Source organism: Pelophylax lessonae (genome assembly GCF_965119305.1).
Source record: "Pelophylax lessonae genome assembly, chromosome: 13".
NCBI lineage: Eukaryota > Metazoa > Chordata > Amphibia > Anura > Ranidae > Pelophylax > Pelophylax lessonae.
The window spans coordinates 109,598,393-109,619,677 of record NC_138780.1 but is presented as its reverse complement, the minus strand read 5'-3'; the positions used below and the strand labels follow the sequence as shown (position 1 = coordinate 109,619,677).

Below are 21,285 nucleotides of genomic sequence, written 5' to 3'. Positions count from 1 at the left end.
GGAAAAAGCGCTGGTAGAGGCCTTAATTGTGTCAGTGAAGGAACCTATAAAATTGGAAGACTCAGCAGACGCTGAGTCGGCGAGGCCGGTGCAATTTGGCAGCCGCAAATCTTCCAAGGTGACTAAGGTGTTCCCCCTTCCTTCCTATTTTGACGAGATTGTCACTAGTCAGTGGGGTACCACGAAACGCATGGTTGGATTACCTAAGCGTTTCGCTAGGAGAGATCCCTTTGAGGAGTCTCTCCTGAAGAAACCCTTTGAGGAGTCACTCCTGAAGAAACTTACGGTTCCACTGTTCCATTACCTTTTCACTGTGGCTGGATCAATTTTGAGACTGGTGTTTGCTATCATCTCAGACCTTAGCAGAATGGGCAAAGATTTTACACCAGGATCTGGAAGGGAGTAATCATGGGATGCTCCAAGAGACCCTGGAATAGTAAGTCCAAAGTGGGCACTTCTGGTTCCGCAGACAAGCCTTCACCAGCCTGAAGGGGCGCCCTCACCCGCATCTAGGGTGGGGGGACGTTTTGGGGTTTTTTTCAGAGAGCTTGCTCATTTAGGACAGATGGGTTCACGACTTGATTCGGTTCAGTTAAAACAGGGGTCCTCAAACTTTTTAAACAGGGGGCCAGTTCACTGTCCCTCAGACACTGTTGGGGGCCGGACTATAGTTTGAAAAAAATATGAACTAATTCCTATGCACATATTTTATTTGTAGTGCACAAAAAACAGTACTATTATTTAAAACCATAGCCTCAGGAACTAAAGTGCAAGCAGTGCAGACAAGTCTCTGTATGAACCCTTCAGATCTGAAGACCTGACACGCCCCCCCCTCAACTAGTGAATGACTACAAGTTCCAGCATGAACCCACGAGCTCCAAGGGATCACATTCTTAAATCTCTGGGGCTCATGCTGGGACTTATAGCCCTTCACTAGTTGGGGGGCTGTCATTTCCTCAGCTCTGAGGGGCTCATACTGGGACTAGTAGTCCTTCACTTTTGGGGGGGGTCACATTCTTAAATTTCAGGGGGTCATGTTGGGACTTGTAGTCCTTCACTAGTTAGGAGGGATTGTCACGTCCTCCGATCAGAGGGGTTCATGCTGGAACTTGCAGTCCTTCACTTTTAGGAAGTTCATACCTCCCAAAAGTAATGGACTTCAAGTCCCAGCATGAACCCCTGAGATCTAAGGATCAATGCAGCGTCACCAGTGCCCATCAGATCAGCCTCATTAGTGCCCATCAATGCAGCCTCAGCAGTGTTCCTTAATGCAGATGGATCAGTGCCCATCAATAGAGCCTCACCAGTGCAGCCTGACAAGTGCCCATTAGCTCAGCCTCATCAGTGCCCATCAATGCAGCCCCACCAGTGCCCATCGCTGTTGGTCCTGCAGGCCGCTGGCCTGTAAGTTTTGCTGGGAGCTAGCCATGGCCTGTGGGTCCTGCAGGAAACTGGCCATGGCCAGCTCCCAGCAGGATCTGCAGGCCAGCAGGACTCAGTGGCCAGCAGGACCCATAGGCCATGGCCAGCTCCCAGCAGGACCCATAGGCCATGGCCAGCTTCCAGCAGGACCAGCAGGCCATGACCAGCACGACCAGCAGGCCATGGCCAGCACCCAGCAGGACCAGCAGGCCATGGCCAGCACCCAGCAGGACCAGCAGGCCATGGCCAGCACCCAGCAAGACCAGCAGGCCATGGCCAGCACCCAGCAGGACCAGCAGGCCATGGCCAGCACCCAGCAGGCCATGGCCAGCAACCAGCAGGCCATGGCCAGCACCCAGCAGGATCTGCAGGCCAGCAGGACTCAGTGGCCAGCAGGACCCATAGGCCATGGCCAGCTCCCAGCAGGACCCATAGGCCATGGCCAGCTTCCAGCAGGACCAGCAGGCCATGACCAGCACGACCAGCAAGACCAGCAGGCCATGGCCAGCACCCAGCAGGACCAGCAGGCCATGGCCAGCACCCAGCAGGACCAGCAGGCCATGGCCAGCACCCAGCAGGCCATGGCCAGCAACCAGCAGGCCATGGCCAGCACCCAGCAGGCCATGGTCAGCATGCAGCAGGACCAGCAGGCCATGGCCAGCACAGGACCTGACAGCCAGACAGTGTTGGGGGCTATTTCCTGTTTTGAGGTGACTGGGTGGGCAGGGCACAGGATAAATGGGGTGTATGTGGGGGGGGGGGTGAGATGGGATGTGGGGGTCAGCTGAGGGTGTCAGGGTGTCTCACCTCAGCGATGCTGATGACAGCTCAGCAGGTTCTTGCTCGGCCTCCTGGGGGTGATGACCACTTCAAGCCCTGGCAGGCTGGCTCTCCCTGCCTCCGTTCCAAAGTAAGCTGTAAAAACTTCAGACTGCACTGTTGCAGCCATCCAGCGGCGAGCTCCGTTGTATTCCGCGCCGTGCCGTGTGCCCCTGCCTCTTCCTGCCTTCAAAGTCTCTGAGTCTGGGAGTTGTAGTTTCCTGCCGTGCACCCCTGCTCTGTTCTACACAGCCACCGCCACAAGGAACTTGAGCGTGGTCGGGACTACAACTCCCAGAATGCAGCGCTGGAGTAAAACAGCCAATTGGCGGCTGCTGTAGCCGACTTCCTGCACACAGGAAAAAAAAAAATGGCAGCAGACAGCGGCCGTGGAAATCTCCACCCTGCCCAGCAGCCCAACTAAGTTCTGCAATTGCCGAGGGGGCCGGGTTCAGGACCCTGGCGGGCCAGATGCGGCCCGCGGGCCGTAGTATGAGAACCCCTGAGTTAAAAGATCAAGTTTTGGTCCTTGCCTCTGGCCAGGTTCTTTCCTTCCAACTTACGCCTGTCTCACAAGCGGCTACAGGGCTTTTAGGGGGCAGCGCAGGACCTGTTAGCACAAGGAGTTTTTGTGCCGGTTCCAGAATCGGAGCATTTTCAAGGATTTTATTCAGATCTTTTTACAGTTCCCAGGAAGGAAGGCAAGATTTGTCCAATCTTGGATCTTAAGGCTCTGAACCACTTTTTGCTGGTTTAGAAATTTCGGATGGAGTCAGTAGTAGCTTTATTAAATCAAGGAAATCTTTTGGCTTCTTTCGATCTCAAGGACGCTTACCTTCATACTCCAATATATGTCGGGCATCAGCGGTTTTTTTTCGTTTTGCCATGGGCGAGGAGCATTATCAATTTGTGGCATTACCTTTTGGTCTCGCCTCAGCTCCTCGGGTGTTCACAAAGGTTTTTGCCCTATTTCTGGCCTTGCTTTGACAGAAGGGGATCGCGGTACTGGGTTACCTGGACGATCTGCTTCAGCGTGCAGAAACTTCCTCGGCTCTAGAAGCCGACTTGGACATTACTGTGAAAACTCTACAGGAGTTTGGATGGACACAACATTTTCAGAAATCGGCACTGACTCCATCCACCAAGTTGGACTACTTGGGTCTGACGCTGGACTTAGCGTTAGGTCAGTTGTTTCTTCCTCAGGCGAAACTTCTGAAGTTACAGGATGTGGTTCGGCTCGATTTGTCCAACCATCGGTCGTCGCTCAGGACTTGCATGCAAGTGCTGGGTTTGATGGTTTCCACCTTCGAGGCGGTTCTGTTTGCGCAGTTCCATACCAGACCTCTGCAAAGGGAGATTCTGTCCAAATAGATCAAGGATCTGCTGTCTTTGGACAATTTGATCCGGTTGAGTCGGAGTTCAAGGGAGTCTCTGCTATGGTGGCTCCACTCCCCATCCTTTTGTCTGGGAAAATCCTTTTTATCCCCTTTATTGGACTGTGATCACCACGGATGACAGTCTGTCCGGATGGGGAGGTGTCTTGGGAGTGTACTCGGTCCAAGGTGTTTGGACTTGAGAACAGTCCATGCTGCCGATCAACATCCTGGAGATTCGGGCGATCAGACTTTGTCTCATTGGATGGATGGTCTACAGGGATGCCCTGTGCGGATACAATTGGACAATGCTACGGCTGTGGCATACGTTAAAATATCAAGGGGACACAAAGAGTGCCTTGGCGGCCCGGGAAGTGGCTGGTATATTGAGGTGGGCAGAACTATATGTTCCGGCTTTCTCTGCTGTGCACATTTTGGAAGTAGAGAATTGATAAGTGGACTATATCATTCGGCAGACGTTGAATTAAGGAGAATGGTCTCTTCACCCGGAGGTGTTTCATCAACTGTGCCTTCGGTGGGGGACCCCTGATGTGGACCTGCTGGCCTCCCGTCTCAAAAGGAAGGTGCAGAGGTTCGTGTTAAGGTCTCGGGATCCTCTGGCCAACGTTGCAGATGCCCTGGTGGCCCCTTGGGGTCAGTATTGTCTGATTTATGCTTTTCCTTAGGGACTGCTATGCAGAATCGAGGTAGAAGGGATTCCAGTCGTTCTGGTGGCACCAGACTGGCCTCGCCAGTTTTGGTACACAGGCCTGGTAAGGCTGGTAGCGGAGGTCCCTTGGAAACTTCCTCTCAGAGAAGATCTTCTGTCTCAGGGATCAATCTTCCATCCTGCTTTACAGTCATTGGCTTTAACGGCCTGGCTATTGAAAGCCAGGTGCTGAAGGACAGAGGACTGTCTGAGTCAGTGATTTGTATGCTATTGAAAGCTAGGAAATCTACTTCCAGGAAGGTTTATCATTGAGTTTGGAAGGTGTACATTACTTGGTGTGAGTCTCAGGTGGTTTCTCCCCGTTCCTTTTCTGTGTCTCGCCTGTTGGAGTTTCTACAGCTAGGTGTAGATCAGCGTTTGGCTCTGGGCATCAAGGGCCAGATTTCCGCTTTTGCCATATTTTTCCAAAGGCCGTTGGTGGGGAAGTCCTTGGTTCCCACTTTCGTGTAGGGAGTTCGCCATCTGGCTCCGCCGGTGCGATCCCTGGTGCCTCAGTGGTATCTCAATTAGGTACTGTCAGTGCTTCAAAAGCCTCCATTTGAAAATATTCGAGAACTTCCTCTGCTCACTCTGTCGCAGAAGGTGGCCTCCTTAGTCGCTGTTACACCTGCACGTAGGGTGTCGGAGTTGGCTGCGTTGGTCACCTTTCCTGGTGATTCATAGGGACAAGGTGGTGTTGCAACCCAATCAGGCGTTCCTTCCTAAGGTTGTCCCGAGGTTTCATTTGAATGAAGATATTGTGTTACCTTTCTTATGTCCTAAGCCGAAACGGCCTAAGGAAATTGCTTTACACTCCTTGGATGTGGTCAGGGCAATTCGGGTGTACCTGGCAGTGACTGAACCGATTTGAAAATCAGATTCTTTGTTCTTACGGATGGAAGTTGTAAGGGGCAGGCTGCATCTGCTGTGACCATTTCCAAGTGGATCAGAAAGACGGTGGTGCAGGCCTATTCTATTAAGAGTCAGGTTCCTCCTTTCCCTGTTAAATTGCATTCTACGATGTCTCTTAATGCCTCCTGGGCCTTCCGTCATCGGGCGTCAGTGGTTCAGGTGTGCAAGGCGGCTACATGGTCATCTGTACACACATTCACGAAGTTTTATAAGATGGATGTACTTGCATTTTTGGATCCGGCGTTTGGCCACAAAGTTTTGCAGGCTGCGGTTGCAGAGGCTTCCTCTTCTTGAGGGTGTAATTTTTTTCCTGGTGGTGAGCTTTAGTTGTTACTAATTGAGCTCCTGTTTTTACCTGGTTGGCAATGTTTAGCCTTGTTGGGAATTATATGTATTGCTGTGTTTTCCCACCCCTCATATTGATACTGCATTGGGACATTCCGAATGGTCCAGAAGACATGGAGCTGTGTCCATCAGTGAACGAAAGAGAAAACTGGATTTTTGTCTTACCGTAAAATCCTTTTCTCTGAGGTTCACTGGCGGATACAGCATCCGCCCCTCTGTTGGCTTATGTGGTGTTCTGACACTGCTTGTTACAAACTGGAAGTCCTATAGCAGGAAGTAGTGGTATGCCCTCTGGGACTGCCTCAGGGGCATAACCAAAAAGGTTTCCGCCTAGTCCTACTCCTAGAGAGAGCAGCATAAAGCCCAATGGTCTAGAAGACATGCAGCTGTGTCAGTCAGTGAACCTCAGAGAAATGGATTTTATAGTAAAACAAAAATCCAGTTTTTACCTTTTACAACCACATTAAACAACCACATTAAGTGTATGTGTAAAGATTGAGACGCAAATTCTTTTACCAAGCACAACATATTCTTGAATCTAGTGACAAAAATGGCTAAGCCAGAACTCTTATTCGCTATACCTATAATCTGTGACATGAACCAAATCTTACGAGCCACGAATTACGCTATTATGAGGCCTTTTTATAGTGAACTTCATTGGTTTACCTATCTCCAGCTCTGTCACTCCCACCACTCCTCTAAGGCAGTATTTGTTTTTAGATATACATAAAGTGTTTGACTCAAATCTCTCTACGTAATCCTTGTTTTTCAAAAATTTGTCTTCAGAAATGTCTTTCTTAAAGAGATAAATATTCTCTTTACTGTGCTTACTGCCTGTATTAGACTAAATAACTTAATTTCCTAATGTCCTACAATACAGGCCTCAAAGTGCTTTAAAGCTTAACTCTACTTCCCCTCTGGGTGATCTCTGTATATTACAAGGATTTTAACAAACTTTGTTGCAGATTCCTACCTTTTGTTGTTCTGAAGAAATCATTGTTTGTTCCTGTGTGCCTCTGTGCCGAGTGGGTCAAATGGGAGTGGTTTCCTAATTATCTGTCAACTGTGGCAGCTGCAGGGCTCTAATGAGGAAAACTGCTGGTCATGTATCCCTTAGACGTGTTCCTATTGGGAGTTTCCCACCAAAAATTATATTTTTGTTGCAGGGGATGCCAGAAATCTGACTTGTATCTTAGGCTTCTTTCACACGGTCCGCCTCCTAGGTGGATCCATGCTGCTCAGTGGGGGATTGATCCACAGATCCCCGCTGAGCAGGCAGGTGACAGCTCCCTCTCCGCTCTGTGTGCGGAGAGGGAGGTGTCAGAACCCCGCTGCTCTCTATGGGGGAATCGGATGAGAGCGGACCGCCTGTCCGCTCTCATCCGATCCCCTGGACGGATGGAAAATAGGGTTTCCATCTGTCCGGATTTCACGTATCGGATGAGGATGGCAGCGGGGTCAGCGGACATGTTTCCGCTGACATCCGCTGCCCCATAGGGATGCATGGGGGATCCGATCAGATCCGCCAAAAAAACTGACAATCGGATCGCTCATGTGAAAGGACCCTTAGGCAGACTTCTGGGAAGATTGGTGAGCCAATCACACAAGCAGGAAATTATGTTTTTGGGGTGTGGTCAGTACACATTCTGTGTACAGAACAGTTCCAGGTAGCCATATTGCATTTTCACAAAATTACAACAGCTGCTGATTTAAAAAGGAAAGGTCATTTTTAATAACATTCAATTACAATATGATTTGTACAAACAAATAATCAGCCAAGCGCTCACTCCGAAGGGGAAGACTGGCGTGCTGCTCTCCTCAGGCAGGGAACTCCAAACGGATGCATAAAAGAAAAGAAAAGGAGGCGCAAACACCTAGTGCATTACCCGTGGTACTGTTAAAATTGGTTTAATAAAAATGCTGAATGCATACTCACAAACATGAAGAATAAAAATCGTATTGCAAATTCCCGTCACCCATGTGTTGGACCATGTCCTGGAAATTGCGACCGCTAACGCGTTTCGGGAGTCAAGCTCCCTTCCTCAGAGCTGGTCATGTCATTGCAGATTGAAGTTTATATAGAGAGTAGCTCAGTGTTCCTCTGCCTCTTCCCCTCCCATGCTCCTCCCTCCCCCCCCGGGAAGGAGGGGGCGGGACCATCCAGTGTCAACAAAAATACTCCTGATGGGCCTATGTCTCAGTCCTCATATCTCTATGGCCTCCAATAACATGTTTCACACCTCTTACCACACATCTAATGGAGACTGTCACACAAGCACACAGCCACAGCCTGCACATGTCACAACAGATGCCAAAACAAATGCTACAACACAGGGGACCACAAGGCTGGGAATACGGTCCAGGAGCAACACCTGGACAACGTGCACACAAATGTCTCACGCTGTCACACAAGTCCGTGTACACTCCAGACATGCCCCCTCCAACAGGACCTGCAGTGCATGCACAACTCACCAGAACTCCCCTGCGAACACTCCTGTCCGATTGCACTGGAAGCGATAGCAGTGTCCAACTATTGGCCGCTCGCATCTTCATCCTCAGGGCCCTCTCAAGCCGGAATGTAGCTGGTAAAACTGATGGAGTGCGCCATGGCTCCTCAGAAGCCATGATTTCCTCGAGGGATTGTAGCTTCCTGGTCCCGGAACGCACGCCATCTCCTCTGCGTTCCAGGACCTGTGTTGCATCGTCATCTGTAGAGCGGGGCGGAAGCTCTATGTGAGGCCCGCCCCCGACCGTATCCATGGAAACGTGTATGCAGGCTCGACTGGAGCCCTGGTTAAATACACTGCCATCTAGCGGTCAAACTGAAAACTGCACTGCTCATATTACTTGTTGAAACTTAGACAGCCCTGTCCATACGAACGGTTGTGTCCCCCAAGACATCATTGTCCCAGGTACCAAAATAAGGGCCACATCTGTTTGAAATTGGGTCCTATGTTGGTTAGTGGCCCTATTTACCCTCTGTATGTAAATGATGTTACTTAAAAACGGCCGTGCTATATACTTGTGTACTTGAAGTACTAATTAGTTTGAAAAAATGTGTTTATATTGTGTTTATAAGAGAATGGACATGAGACTGCGCATCCAAAATAGTTTCGTTGTACACTGGACAATCCCTCCTTATAAGGCCTCCTTAATGGATCTACTGGAGTGCAGGATTCCCAGCATCTCCAAAGGTATGGGAACCTGATGCTACTCGCTACTGTGAACATCTCTTTAGACATACAATGTGATATACAATAGTAAAAATATATATATATATATATATATATATATATATATATAAATATTTAACCACTTCCATACAGAGCAGTTTGACACCCTTCCTGCCCAGACCAATTTTCAGCTTTCAGCACTCTCACACTTTGAATGACAATTGCTCAGTCATGCTACACTGTAACCAAACAAATTTTTTATCATTTTTTTCACACAAATAGAGCTTTCTTTTGGTGGTATTTGATCACAACTGGGGTTTTTTTTTTTCGTGATATATGCAAAAAAAGAGCAAAAATTTTGAAAAAAAAAACACTTTTTTTTAGTTTCAATTATAAAATTTTGCAAAAAATTTATTTTTCTTCATACATTTGGGCCAAAATGTATACTGCTACATGTCTCTGGTAAAATTAACCCAAATTAGTGTATATTATTTAGTCTGTGTGAAAGTTATTGAGTCTAGAAGCTATGGTACCAATTACTGAAAATTGATCACACCAGAAGTACTGACTGCCTATCTCCTTTCTTGAGGCCCTGAAATGTCAGGACAGTACAAATACCGCCCAAATGACCCCTTTTTGTAAAGTAGACAGTCCAAGGTATTTAGTAAGAGGCATGGTGGGTTTTTTGAAGTTGTAATTTTTTCCCACAATTCTTGGGAAAATGAAGAAAAAAAATTTTTTTTCTTTTTTTTCCCACAAAGTTGTCAATTTATAAGCTATTTCTAACACATAGCATGTACACAGCAAAAATTACACCCAAAAATACATTCTGCTACTCCTTCCGAGTATGGCGATACCACATGTGTGAGACTTTTACACAGCCTGGCCACAAAAAGATACTCCACGTCCAAGAAGCACCTTCAGGCGTTCTAGGAGCATAAATACACATAAAACTTTCTTACTACCTATCACACTTTTCAAGGCCCTAGAGCACCAATACAATGGAAAAGTCCACAAAATGACCCCATTTTGGAAAGAAAACACTCCCAACGTATATTCTATGAGGCATTATGGGTCCTTTGAACATGTCATTTTTTTCCACAGGTTTTTGGAAAATGTGGGAAAAAAATGAAAACTTTTTTTTTTTTACACAAAGTTGTCAATTTATAGGATATTCCTAACACATAGCATGTACACAGCAAAAATGACACCCCAAAATTCATTCTGCCACTCCTCCTGAGTATGGCAATACCACATGTGTGAGACTTTTTCACAGCCTAGCCATATAGAGGGGCCTAACATCCAAGGAGCACCATCATGCATCCTAGCCACTTGCCTAGGCCTATTTTTGACATTTGGTGTTTACAAGCTAAAATCAGTTGTTTTGCTAGAAAACTGCTTAGAACCCCCAAACATTATATATTTTTTTTTAGCAGTGACCCTAGAGATTAAAATGGAGATTATTGCAATATTTTTTATCACACCGTATTTGCGCAGCGGTCTTCCAAACGCAATTTTTTTGGAAAAAATTCACTTTTTTTAATTAAAAAATAAGAAACCAGTAAAGTTAGCCCAATTTTTTTCCATAATGTGAAAGATAATGTTACGCCGAGTAAATAGATACCCAACATGTCATGTTTCAAAATTGCGCACGCTCACGGAATGGCGACAAACTTTGGTACTTAAAAATCCCCATAGGCGACAATTTAAAAATTTCTACAGGTTGCCATCCTTGAGTTACAGAGGAGGTCTAGGGCTCAAATTATTCCCCTTGCTCTAACGATCGCGGCGATACCTCACATGTGTGGTTTGAACACCGTTTACATATGTGGGCGGGGTTTCCGTATGCGTCGCTTCTGCGCGAGCTAACGGGGACAGGGTGCTTTAATTTTTTTTTTTTTTTTTTTTTTTTTACTATTTATTTTATTTATTATTTTTTATTTTTACACCGTTTAACAAAAAAAAAAAAAAAAGGATCATTTTTATTTCTATTACAAGAAATGTAAACATTACTTGTAATAGAAAAAGGCACGACAGGACCTCTTTTTTGTGAGATCTGGGGTCAAAAAGTCCTCAGATCTCACAAGTACACTAAAAGATAGAAAGAAAAAAAAAAAAAAAAAAAATTATTATATAAAATGAAAAAAAAAAAAAAGGACCTTTAAACCGGTTGCTAGGCAACAACATTTTCCGTAGCTCCGGTCCTCCAAGACCATAGAGTCAAGTGAGGGCAAGCTTGCCCTCACTCGACATCCTGTCTGTGAGGATCCGGGACCGGATCGTTTTCCCCGCTGCCGGCGGGTCCGGTAAGCGGGGAAAAGGACCGGACGCGGCGGGAGGGGGGGGGGCACCTCTTCCGCCATCCCAGAAGGGTGATCCCACGGCGAATCCGCCGCTGGGACCACCCTTATCGGAAAGCCAACCGTCCACCGTTTAAAAAAATACCAGGGTTATGGCAGCTATCTGCTGCCATAACACCGGTATTTAGGTTTAAACGGAGGACGTATATAAACCTTTTTGGACTTAGACATGGTGGCTGTATGAAGGGCGACAGGTACTCGGGTACTTTGTTGGGCAGGTGACAGGTACTCTGGTACTGATGAGCAGGTGGCAGGTACTCGGGTACTCCGATAGGCAGGTGACAGGTACTCGGATACTCTGATGGGCAGGTGACAGGCAGGTGATAGGTACTGATGAGTAGTACTGATACTGATAGGTGATACTGATACGTGATAGGTACTGATGAGTAGTGATGGGTACTGATGAGCAGGCGGCAAGTACTCGGGTACTTCAGGCGTCAGGTACTCTGATGAGCAGGTGGAAGGTACTCGGGTACTCTGATGGGTAAGTGACAGGTACTCAGGTACTCTGATGACGGGTACTCCGTTGACAGGTACTCAAAGTACCCGAGTATCCGTCATCAGAGTACCCGAGTACCTGTCATCAGAGTACACGAGTACCTGTCATCAGAGTACCCAAGTACCTGTCATCAGAGTACCCAAGTACCTGTCATCAGAGTACCCGAGTACCTGTCATCAGAGTACCCGAGTACCTGTCATCAGAGTACCCGGGTACCTGTCATCAGAGTACCCGAGTACCTGTCATCAGAGTACCCGAGTACCTGTCATCAGAGTACCCGAGTACCTGTCATCAGAGTACCCGAGTACCTGTCATCAGAGTACCCGAGTACCTGTCATCAGAGTACCCGAGTACCTGTCATCAGAGTACCCGAGTACCTGTCATCAGAGTACCCGAGTACCTGTCATCAGAGTACCCGAGTACCTGTCATCAGAGTACCCGAGTACCTGTCATCAGAGTACCCGAGTACCTGTCATCAGAGTACCCGAGTACCCGTCATCAGAGTACCCGAGTACCCGTCATCAGAGTACCCGAGTACCCGTCATCAGAGTACCCGAGTACCTGTCATCAGAGTACCTGATGGGCTGGTGACAGGTACTCGGGTACTTTGATGGGCTAGTGACAGGTACTCTTTATTGGGGGGGGGCAATCAGTGTGTTTGGGGTGCACTATGATTGGTAACTAGCTGTTACCACACTCTCCTCCTCACACAGGATCAGTGTGTGAGGAGGAGAACACGGTGACAGCTAGTTACCGTGTTCTCTGTTGACATTTGTGACCGGCTGTGATTGGACACAGTCGGTCACGTGGTAAAGAGCCAATTTCATTGGCTCTTTACCTAGATCGGGGATCGACTCTGTCCGAGGGACGAGCCTCGTCCCCGATCGCTGCTCTGCGCGCCCCCGGGGGCGCGCATTGCAGAGAGAACGAGCGGCTCGTGCTGGAGCCGCTCATGTGATCGGCTGTGATTGACACAGCCGATCACGTGGTAAACAGCCAATTTCTATTGGCTGTTTACCTTGATCAGGGATGGGCTATGTCCGAGGGACGAGCCTCACCCCCGATCGCCGCGCTGCGCGCCCCCGGGGGCGCGCAGTAGCAGCTAGAGCTGGCGGACGTCATATGACGCCCGCCCGGATCCGTACAACCACCATGCCGACGTCATATTACTATGACTCGGTATGGAAGTGGATATGTATATATATAAATCTAAAATGGCCTATGTATGGCCGAACTCCTAATAAAATACCTGATGAAATGCATCCTTTAGACACATTAAATGATGAGTCTACTATACACTTATTTCACACAACTGCTGACAGTGTCATGTTCAACAGTTCATATACTAAAATGGTACAATGAAAAAGATAGAAAAAATAAAAATGAAGTAATGAAAATGGAAGAAAATGTGTGGTGCACCATGTACGTCCAATATTTTCATCCCTAGCCTCATAACCAATGGCCTATCTGGTAGGATGGGTGCTCCTACCTGTAAAGGTGACCACAAAACCTCGCCCTTATATCTTTGTTTCTTCTTTGCCTGCAACCTGCCTCCCCCCTTTGTTTGCTGGTGGTCCCTACCTCTCATGGCTCTATGACTCTCCTTAATGGGGCTCCTGGGGCTGGCTGACCCTATACTCAGCGTATAACAGCTGTTATATCCAAACTCTCATTCAATCCCCTAGGGGCCAATGAGCCAAGAAGATGAATCCAGTACGTTTCTCTACTGCACAATCTTTGAAATCTGAGGCCAACATCTGTATAACCTGTGATGGCCTCAAGTCCAAAGGCTTTCAGACCTACCGATTTCTTATCATGTACATCCCGAAAGTGACAAGAAAGGGAATGCTTGTCAAAACCTTTGAGGATGTTTCTCTTATGTTCTCCAAATCGTGTTCTGAATGTGCGTGAAGTGCGGCCTACATAGAGGAGTCCGCAGGGACAGACGAGACCATAAACCACAAACTCTGTGGAACAGTTGATGAACTTTGGTTTGTTTGGTCTGGTTTGATGTACTCGTCCGTCTACCCCTGCGACCTCCTTTTTCCTATGCCACATGTATTGGCAGAGTCCGCAGTTGGAAACTCCGCACCTAAAAGAACCCTTTTGGTCGAAAATGGTTTTCCACATTGGTGCTAATTCCTTCCTAGTGGGTTTGACACGGCTCGGTGCTAAGACACTCCTTAGGTCTTTCGGTCTACGGTAGATGACTTTTGGTTTAGTTGAAATGGCCCCCGACAGTAAAGGATCTTTCTCTAGGATGCCCCAGTGTTTTTCCAAAATGTTTTTTATGGCAAACGCTTTTTGGTTGTATTTAGTGCAAAAAAAATACTTGATAGTCCTCCCTTGTCCTGTATCCTCGACTGGTTCTACAATTCTCAGGCTTCCTATCATCGGTGTATTCTTGCCTATATTTGGTATATGCTGTAAGTATGCTTTGATTATCATATCCTTTTTGTTGGAATTTTTTTTGTGCATGCACTGCAGGTCCTGTTGGAGGGGGCATGTCTGGAGTGTACACGGACTTGTGTGACAGCGTGAGACATTTGTGTGCACGTTGTCCAGGTGTTGCTCCTGGACCGTATTCCCAGCCTTGGGGTTCCCTGTGTTGTAGCATTTGTTTTGGCATCTGTTGTGACATGTGCAGGCTGTGGCTGTGTGCTTGTGTGACAGTCTCCATTAGATGTGTGGTAAGAGGTGTGAAACATGTTATTGGAGGCCATAGAGATATGAGGACTGAGACATAGGCCCATCAGGAGTATTTTTGTTGACACTGGATGGTCCCGCCCCCTCCTTCCCGGGGGGGAGGGAGGAGCATGGGAGGGGAAGAGGCAGAGGAACACTGAGCTACTCTCTATATAAACTTCAATCTGCTATGACATGACCAGCTCTGAGGAAGGGAGCTTGACTCCCGAAACGCTTTAGCGGTCACAATTTCCAGGACATGGTCCAACACATGGGTGACAGGAATTTGCAATACGATTTTTATTCTTCATGTTTGTGAGTATGCATTCAGCATTTTTATTAAACCAATTTTAACAGTACCACGGGTAATGCACTAGGTGTTTGCGCCTCCTTTTCTTTTCTTTTATACAATATGATTTGTGTCGCAATTGTATACGCTATATTTTTTTCTCTATTTGCTATTTTTTTTCCCTGCGAAAGTGAACTTACTCTTTAATTATAGACCAGTGGTTCTATGCATCCACCTTCAAATGATTGCACACTAGCAAATAGAATTGCATAACAGCCCATATGACAAACACTCCTATTATAATATTTCATGTGACATCACTGAAGAAATTACACTTTGCTACAATGCAAAGTAGTGAGTGTACAGCTTGTATAACAGTGTAAATTTGCTGTCCCCTCAAAATAACTCAACATACAGCCATTAATGTCTTAACTGCCAGCAACAAAAAGTGAGTACACCCCTAAGTTAAAATGTCCAAATTGGGCCCAAAGTGTCAATAGTTTGTGTGGCCACTATTATTTTCCAGCACTGCCTTAATCCTCTTGGGCATGGAGTTTACCAGAGCTTCACAGGTTGCCACTAGAGTTCTGTTCCTCTCCTCCAAGATGACATCACTGAGCTGGTGGATGTTGGAGACCTTGCGTTCCTCCACCTTTCGTTTGAGGATGCCCCACAGATGCTCAATAGAGTTTAGGTCTTGGAGACATGCTTGGCCAGTCCATAACCTTTACCCTCAGCTTCTTTAGCAAGGTAATGGTGGTCTTGGAGATGTGTTTGGGGTTGTTATCCTGTTGGAATACTGCCCTGCGGCCCAGTCTCCGAAAGGAGGGGATCATGCTCTGCTTCAGTATGTCACAGTACATGTTGGCATTAATGGTTCCCTCAATGAACTATAGCTCCCTAGTGCCGGCAGCACTCATGCAGCCCCAGATAATGACACTCCCACCACAATGCTTGACTGTAGGCAGGACACACTTGTCTTTGTACTCCACACCTGGTTGCCGCCACACACGCTGTGAACCAAATAAGTTTATCTTAGTCTCATCAGACCACATGACATGGTTCCAGTAATCCATGTCCTTAGTCTGGGACGACAGCCATGCAGACCAGTTTGATGCAGTGTGCGGCATATGGTCTGAGCACTGACAGGCTGACCCCTACCCCATTCAACCTCTGCAGCAATGCTGGCAGCACTCCTACGTCTATTTCCCAAAGATAACCTCTGGATATGACGCTGACCAAGTGCACTCAACTTCTTTGGTTGACCTTGGCAAGACCTGTTGTGAGTGGAACCTGTCCTGTTAAACCACTGTATGGTCTTGGCCACCGTGCTGCAGTTCAGGGCCTTGGCAATCTTCTTATAGCCTAGGCCATCTTTATGTAGAGAAACAATTCTTTTTTTCAGATCCTCAGAGTTCTTTGCCATGAGGTGCCATGTTGAATTTCAGTGACCAGTATGAGAGAGTGAGAGCGTTAACACACCTGCTCCCCATTCACACCTGAGACCTTGTAACACTAACGAGTCACATGACACTGGAGAGGGAAAATGGCTAATTGGGCCCAATTTGGGCATTTTCACTTAGGAGTGTACTCACTTTTTTGTTGCCAGCGGTTTAGACATTAATGGCTGTATTGAAAGAGAGTGAAGAAAATGCACACCAAGGCAACAAATGCAAAAAACTCACTCGCCCTGTGCTCCATTTTTTTGCCAGAGATAAAACTGTGTATAAACAAGAAACCCTAGATGGGTCTAAGCAGCTGCTATAATATAGAAAGCATGACAAAGGTGTAATAGAGAATCTAAAACCATATAGATACATCTACAACACTAGCAGCGCTAATGAACAAATTCTGCTAATGACAATATTAAGGTCACTCCTGCATGGGAAAATTGATGACAGAGTCTGAAGTTTGAATCCCAAACAGTTCCAGTGAGTAACAGTCCAAAAAAACACAGGGAAAAGGGTGTGAAGGATCTCTCAAATCCACCAAGCTTCCACCAATCACCGGTGCTCCCCCCTCTCTCTGGACACTCACCAGATGTTCGATCAAAACTCTCCCTCAGAGGATGCACCAATCCACCAAAATGTGGCTTCAAACTTATAGGATCGAAGTTCCATGTGACACTTAAAAGCCTTCATAAAACACTCCATTCATGGTATCATGTAAATAAAGTGGGGGCACATAGTGTAATTCCGCAACTTTAATGGAACAAGTTAAAACACACTAGCCCCTCTCCCCTCAAGGTTTCTACTTACAGAAATACATTGGAATGGAGGCATTCAGTAATTTGTATACCTCACGGCGCAGGCACACTAAGGCGCAGGTGCACTAAGCCCACTCGCCGTTAACCTGGAAGTGAATGGATCACGCTGACTTCCGTTCTCCAGATGTCAGCGCCTGTGATAGAACTTCCGCCCGGAAGCTAAAGCCGCACATACCCCATACTCTAAACTTCCGGCCCTTCCTCCGGGTCAAAACACATTGGAAAAGGCTCGAACAGCAAAACGGGTTGCGAATATATGGCCCATATTAACTTATGACACTTATGTACGGCATCCATACGTTTATCCAAATGCCTGTCATTGTACATATATACAAGTTATATTAAACTTGGTCATAAATACATAAAATCAAACACATGTTATTGTAAACATAAAACCACATCAATTGGCTAATCACGAAGAATTGATAATAATCTAAATTTATATTAGCAGATAGGAACACTCGATATTGGATAAAAATATAAAATATATTTAATGCTCCAGCAATTAATAAATATATAAATAAATATAGGTAAATCCTAAAAACGACAAAACGCGTCAGGGCGTGTGTGCGCGGTTGCCTGATCATTGATGCCACGCTTGGCCACGCTACAGGTACCTGGGGGACATGGGACCGATGCAGCGGTGGTCACAGAGCGTGCATACCTTTACTGAATGCCTTCTTTCCAATGTATTTCTGTAAGTAGAAACCTTGAGGGGAGAGGGGCTAGTGTGTTTTTTTTTGTTCCATTAAAGTTGCGGAATTACACTATGTGCCCCCACTTTATTTATTTACATGATACCATGAATGGAGTGTTTTATGAAGGCTTTTAAGTTGTCACATGGCACTTCGATCCTATAAGTTTGAAGTCACATATTGGTGGATTGGTGCATCCTCTGAGGGAGAGTTTTGATCGAACATCTGGTGAGTGTCCAGAGAGAGGGGGGAGCACCGGTGATTGGTGGAAGCTTGGTGGATTTGAGAGATCCTTCACACCCTTTTCCCTGTGTTTTTTTGGACTGTTACTCACTGGAACTGTTTGGGATTCAAACTTCAGACTCTGTCATCAATTTTCCCATGCAGGAGTGACCTTAATATTGTCATTAGCAGAATTTGTTCATTAGCGCTGCTAGTGTTGTAGATTTATCTATACGGTTTTAGATTCGCTGTATGTTGAATTATTAAAAAAAGCTGCACACAGAGAAGATACCCAGTGCTCCAAAATGAAACAGGAAAGTGTGACAGTAGCACACCCCTGAGGTCTTCAATATGGCCTTGGTGGTTTCCAGCCTATGCCAGATTCACTTTAAAGGAGTTGTAGAGGTAGAAGGTTGTTTATCTGAATGCTTGCTGTGGGGGCACACAATAGGAGGGAGGGGCCAGGAGCAGCAACGAGGGACCCGGGAAGAGTAGGATCCAGGCTGCCCTGTGCAAAACCAACTGCACAGAGGAGAGGTAAGTATAGCATGTTTTTGTTTTTTAAAACGAGACTTTACAATCACTTTAAGTATTAGTAAAATGTTAGGCCATTTACTAAAAAAAAGGTAGACCTGCTGTGTTTTTTTTTGGAAACCTTGCCGATTTTATAATCCACATGTCTGATTTTTTATTTATTTTTTCTTCTTCCTTTAGGATAATGGTGAGAACCTTGCCGATTTCATAGTAACGTCTGATTTTTCTTATGTTTTTTTTTCTTCCTTTTAGGACAATGGTGTTAGTCTAGTCGATTATGTTGTTCGATATTATCTTCGACATTTTGACAACGTGAGTTCACAAAATTCCCCCCTCCCCGTCTTTTTTTGTTTTACTTTTTCAGGTCACAATAATTATTCAGGTCACAATAATTATCCTATAACCAATACCATTTAGTCTCATGTAGTATACTATATATAATACTATTTAATAATTAATAGAAGCACTGACCTATTGTTTTTTGTTTTGAAACATATATCTGTTGTAGGATGCAGGTACAGACAAGAGTATATTTCCGTTGCCGGAACCTCAGGATTTCTTCCAAGCAGCACAGGTTAAATTTGAGGACATAGACAAAGAGTTACGAAAGTTGAAAAAAGATCTTCAAGGTAAAATTTGCTACTTCAGTTTATAAACCTAAATATTGTTAAAAAGGGTGTCTCTTTTCACACAAACACGTATTCTCATGTGCCTGAGTAGTTCCTTATGTTGATCTGGGGCCTTTTGCCAGGGGAGTTTTATATTGATGTGTGTCCTTCCATAACTATTGTGTGGCAGTGCCTTCCTTCTTGACTAGGCTATATTCTCTACTGCATTTAGGAAGTCATTGGAGGAAAACCAATATTGATATTGGGCATTGTTATTTCCAGCTGTTCTCTTTAATATGGTTTTTGCAAACTTTTTTAAGAAGCAGTTGATAAAAAATAGGCCTGGAGTGCTAAAGTCCATGAGGACAAGAAAAGTTAGACTAAGCAATATTAAATAGTAACATGCAGTTAAATCTTGCTGTTCGGATGACCATTTTTTCCTTTATTTTTGATTGATCTGAAGATGATCTGAAATTTGAGGTTTTATCAAATAGCAGTCAGCTAGAAATACAGTAGTACATTCGTCAGTCCTCGTCAGAAAGTGTTTATATGTGTAAATTTAGGGCACCATACTGGTTGCTAGACAGGCAGATTTGTTTGTCTCTTGCATTAGACTTTCTGACTAAAAGTGCAGGACAAACTGGCTTAAATGGTTTGTCCATGGTTTACCACTGCAACTACCAGTCGAGCCTGTCCTCATACACACCAATAAGCCATTATATTATGACCACTTGATGGGTAAAGTGAATAACCTTGATTATCGTGTTACAATGGTATATTAAGTAGCAAATGAAGATGTTGTCCCTAAAGTTGATGTGTTAAAAGCAGAAAAAATGGGCAAGCATAGGAATTTAAGTGACTTTGACAAAGGCTAAATTGTAATGGCTAGATGAGAGCAACTCCAAAACTGCAGATCTTGTGGGATGGTTCCATTCTGCAATTGTCAGGGCCTACCAAAAGTGGCCCAAGGAAGAGAAGGATGGCTTGTGCAGTCTGATTCAATAGAAGAGTTATTGAAGCTCAAATTGCTGAAAAAGTTAATGCTGGTTCCAATAGAATGGTGTTAGAACACACAGTGAATCACAGTTTGTTGCGTATTGGGCTGCGTAGCAGCAGACAGGTCAGGGTGTCCTTGCTGCCCTGTGTCCACAGCAACAAGCACCTACTGTGGACACGAGAGCATCAGATCTGGACCACTGAACAATGGATGAAGGTGTCCTTGAGGTGTTAGTAACAACAAACAGAGAAAGAAAATGTGCAAATGATGAAAAATTTATGAAATTGAATAAATATATAAAATAAAGTACCCACTCGCTCAACGATGAGCAGAACTCGAATGACAAAAACTACAGCATATAAAAAAGATTGGGACAACTAGAAAAGAGGGCGTTGCCCAAAAAAGTGCCATTGATGAGAGTAACGGGTATAGCAATAAATGGGTCAGCAAAAATGACACACAAACCTGTTCCTAATAAAAAAGGTATCAACTTTATTGATTCAAATAACAGGACAGACGGTTCTAGTGTAAAATTAAAAAACCTTCCACCTCACCACTAAAAAATACCACGTGGTAATTAAAAACAACACATATACTGTTGGTAAACTGCAGCCACCTGAAGAGCAATATGAAAATCACACAATGGAATAATTCACAAATTATATGACATAAATGACGGTTCAAAATCAAATGAACCAAAAGTAAGGGGAAAAAGCTTGATTGAGGGTAGCCACCCTGTATCAAGCCAGAAAAATTGTCGACACACAGGTGACTGCAAACACACTGATCCAGGAGCCCAAACCAACGTGTATAGGTGGACGGCACTGTCGGAATAGTGAGGAGCAAAAATACAAAAACAATCAATAATGTTAAGGCCCGTACACACGTGCAGATTGTCGGCCGAAAAGATTCGGCCGACGGCCGATTTTAGGCTTGTTAGTATGATGCTTCCGACAGCCGACAGCGCACTTTCGCCCTAACAGAATCTGTCGTGCAAGCATTAAAATTTTTGTATGCCGACACCAGAACGGCCGATTGTTCGCCAGTCAGTACAGATTTCGGCCAACAGACAGCAGATTTGCAAGACTGGGCATGCTCAGAAAAGAAAAAACACAGGAAAGTTAACCATTACATGACATCACTTCTGCAGTCAGCTGTTGTTGGCGGACAAAATTCGTGTGCAGTCTTTTGCACTTTTCAGCGGACACGACAGCCCGGGGACAAAAGACGGCCGATCGTTCGGCCGACAATCTGCACGTGTGTACGGGGCTTTACTCTCATCAATGGCGCTTTTTTGGGCAACACCCTCTTTTCTAGTTGTCCCAATCATTGGAATCTGTGCGTTGACCATTTTTCTGGCTTGATACAGGGTGGCTG

General features: G+C 45.6%; 1 protein-coding gene across 2 annotated transcripts in view; it reads left to right on the top strand.

Moving 5' to 3' along the window:
* The window catches only part of LOC309569437 (formin-like), a 673,199-nt gene that overhangs the window by 562,551 nt on the left and 89,363 nt on the right, over positions 1-21,285 (top strand). For both annotated transcript variants that reach the window (XM_082275263.1, XM_082275264.1), the window contains 2 exons: positions 18,556-18,615; positions 18,812-18,932. In XM_082275263.1, coding sequence (XP_082131389.1) covers positions 18,556-18,615; positions 18,812-18,932 — 181 coding nt within the window. The remainder of the gene's footprint in view (positions 1-18,555; positions 18,616-18,811; positions 18,933-21,285) is intronic.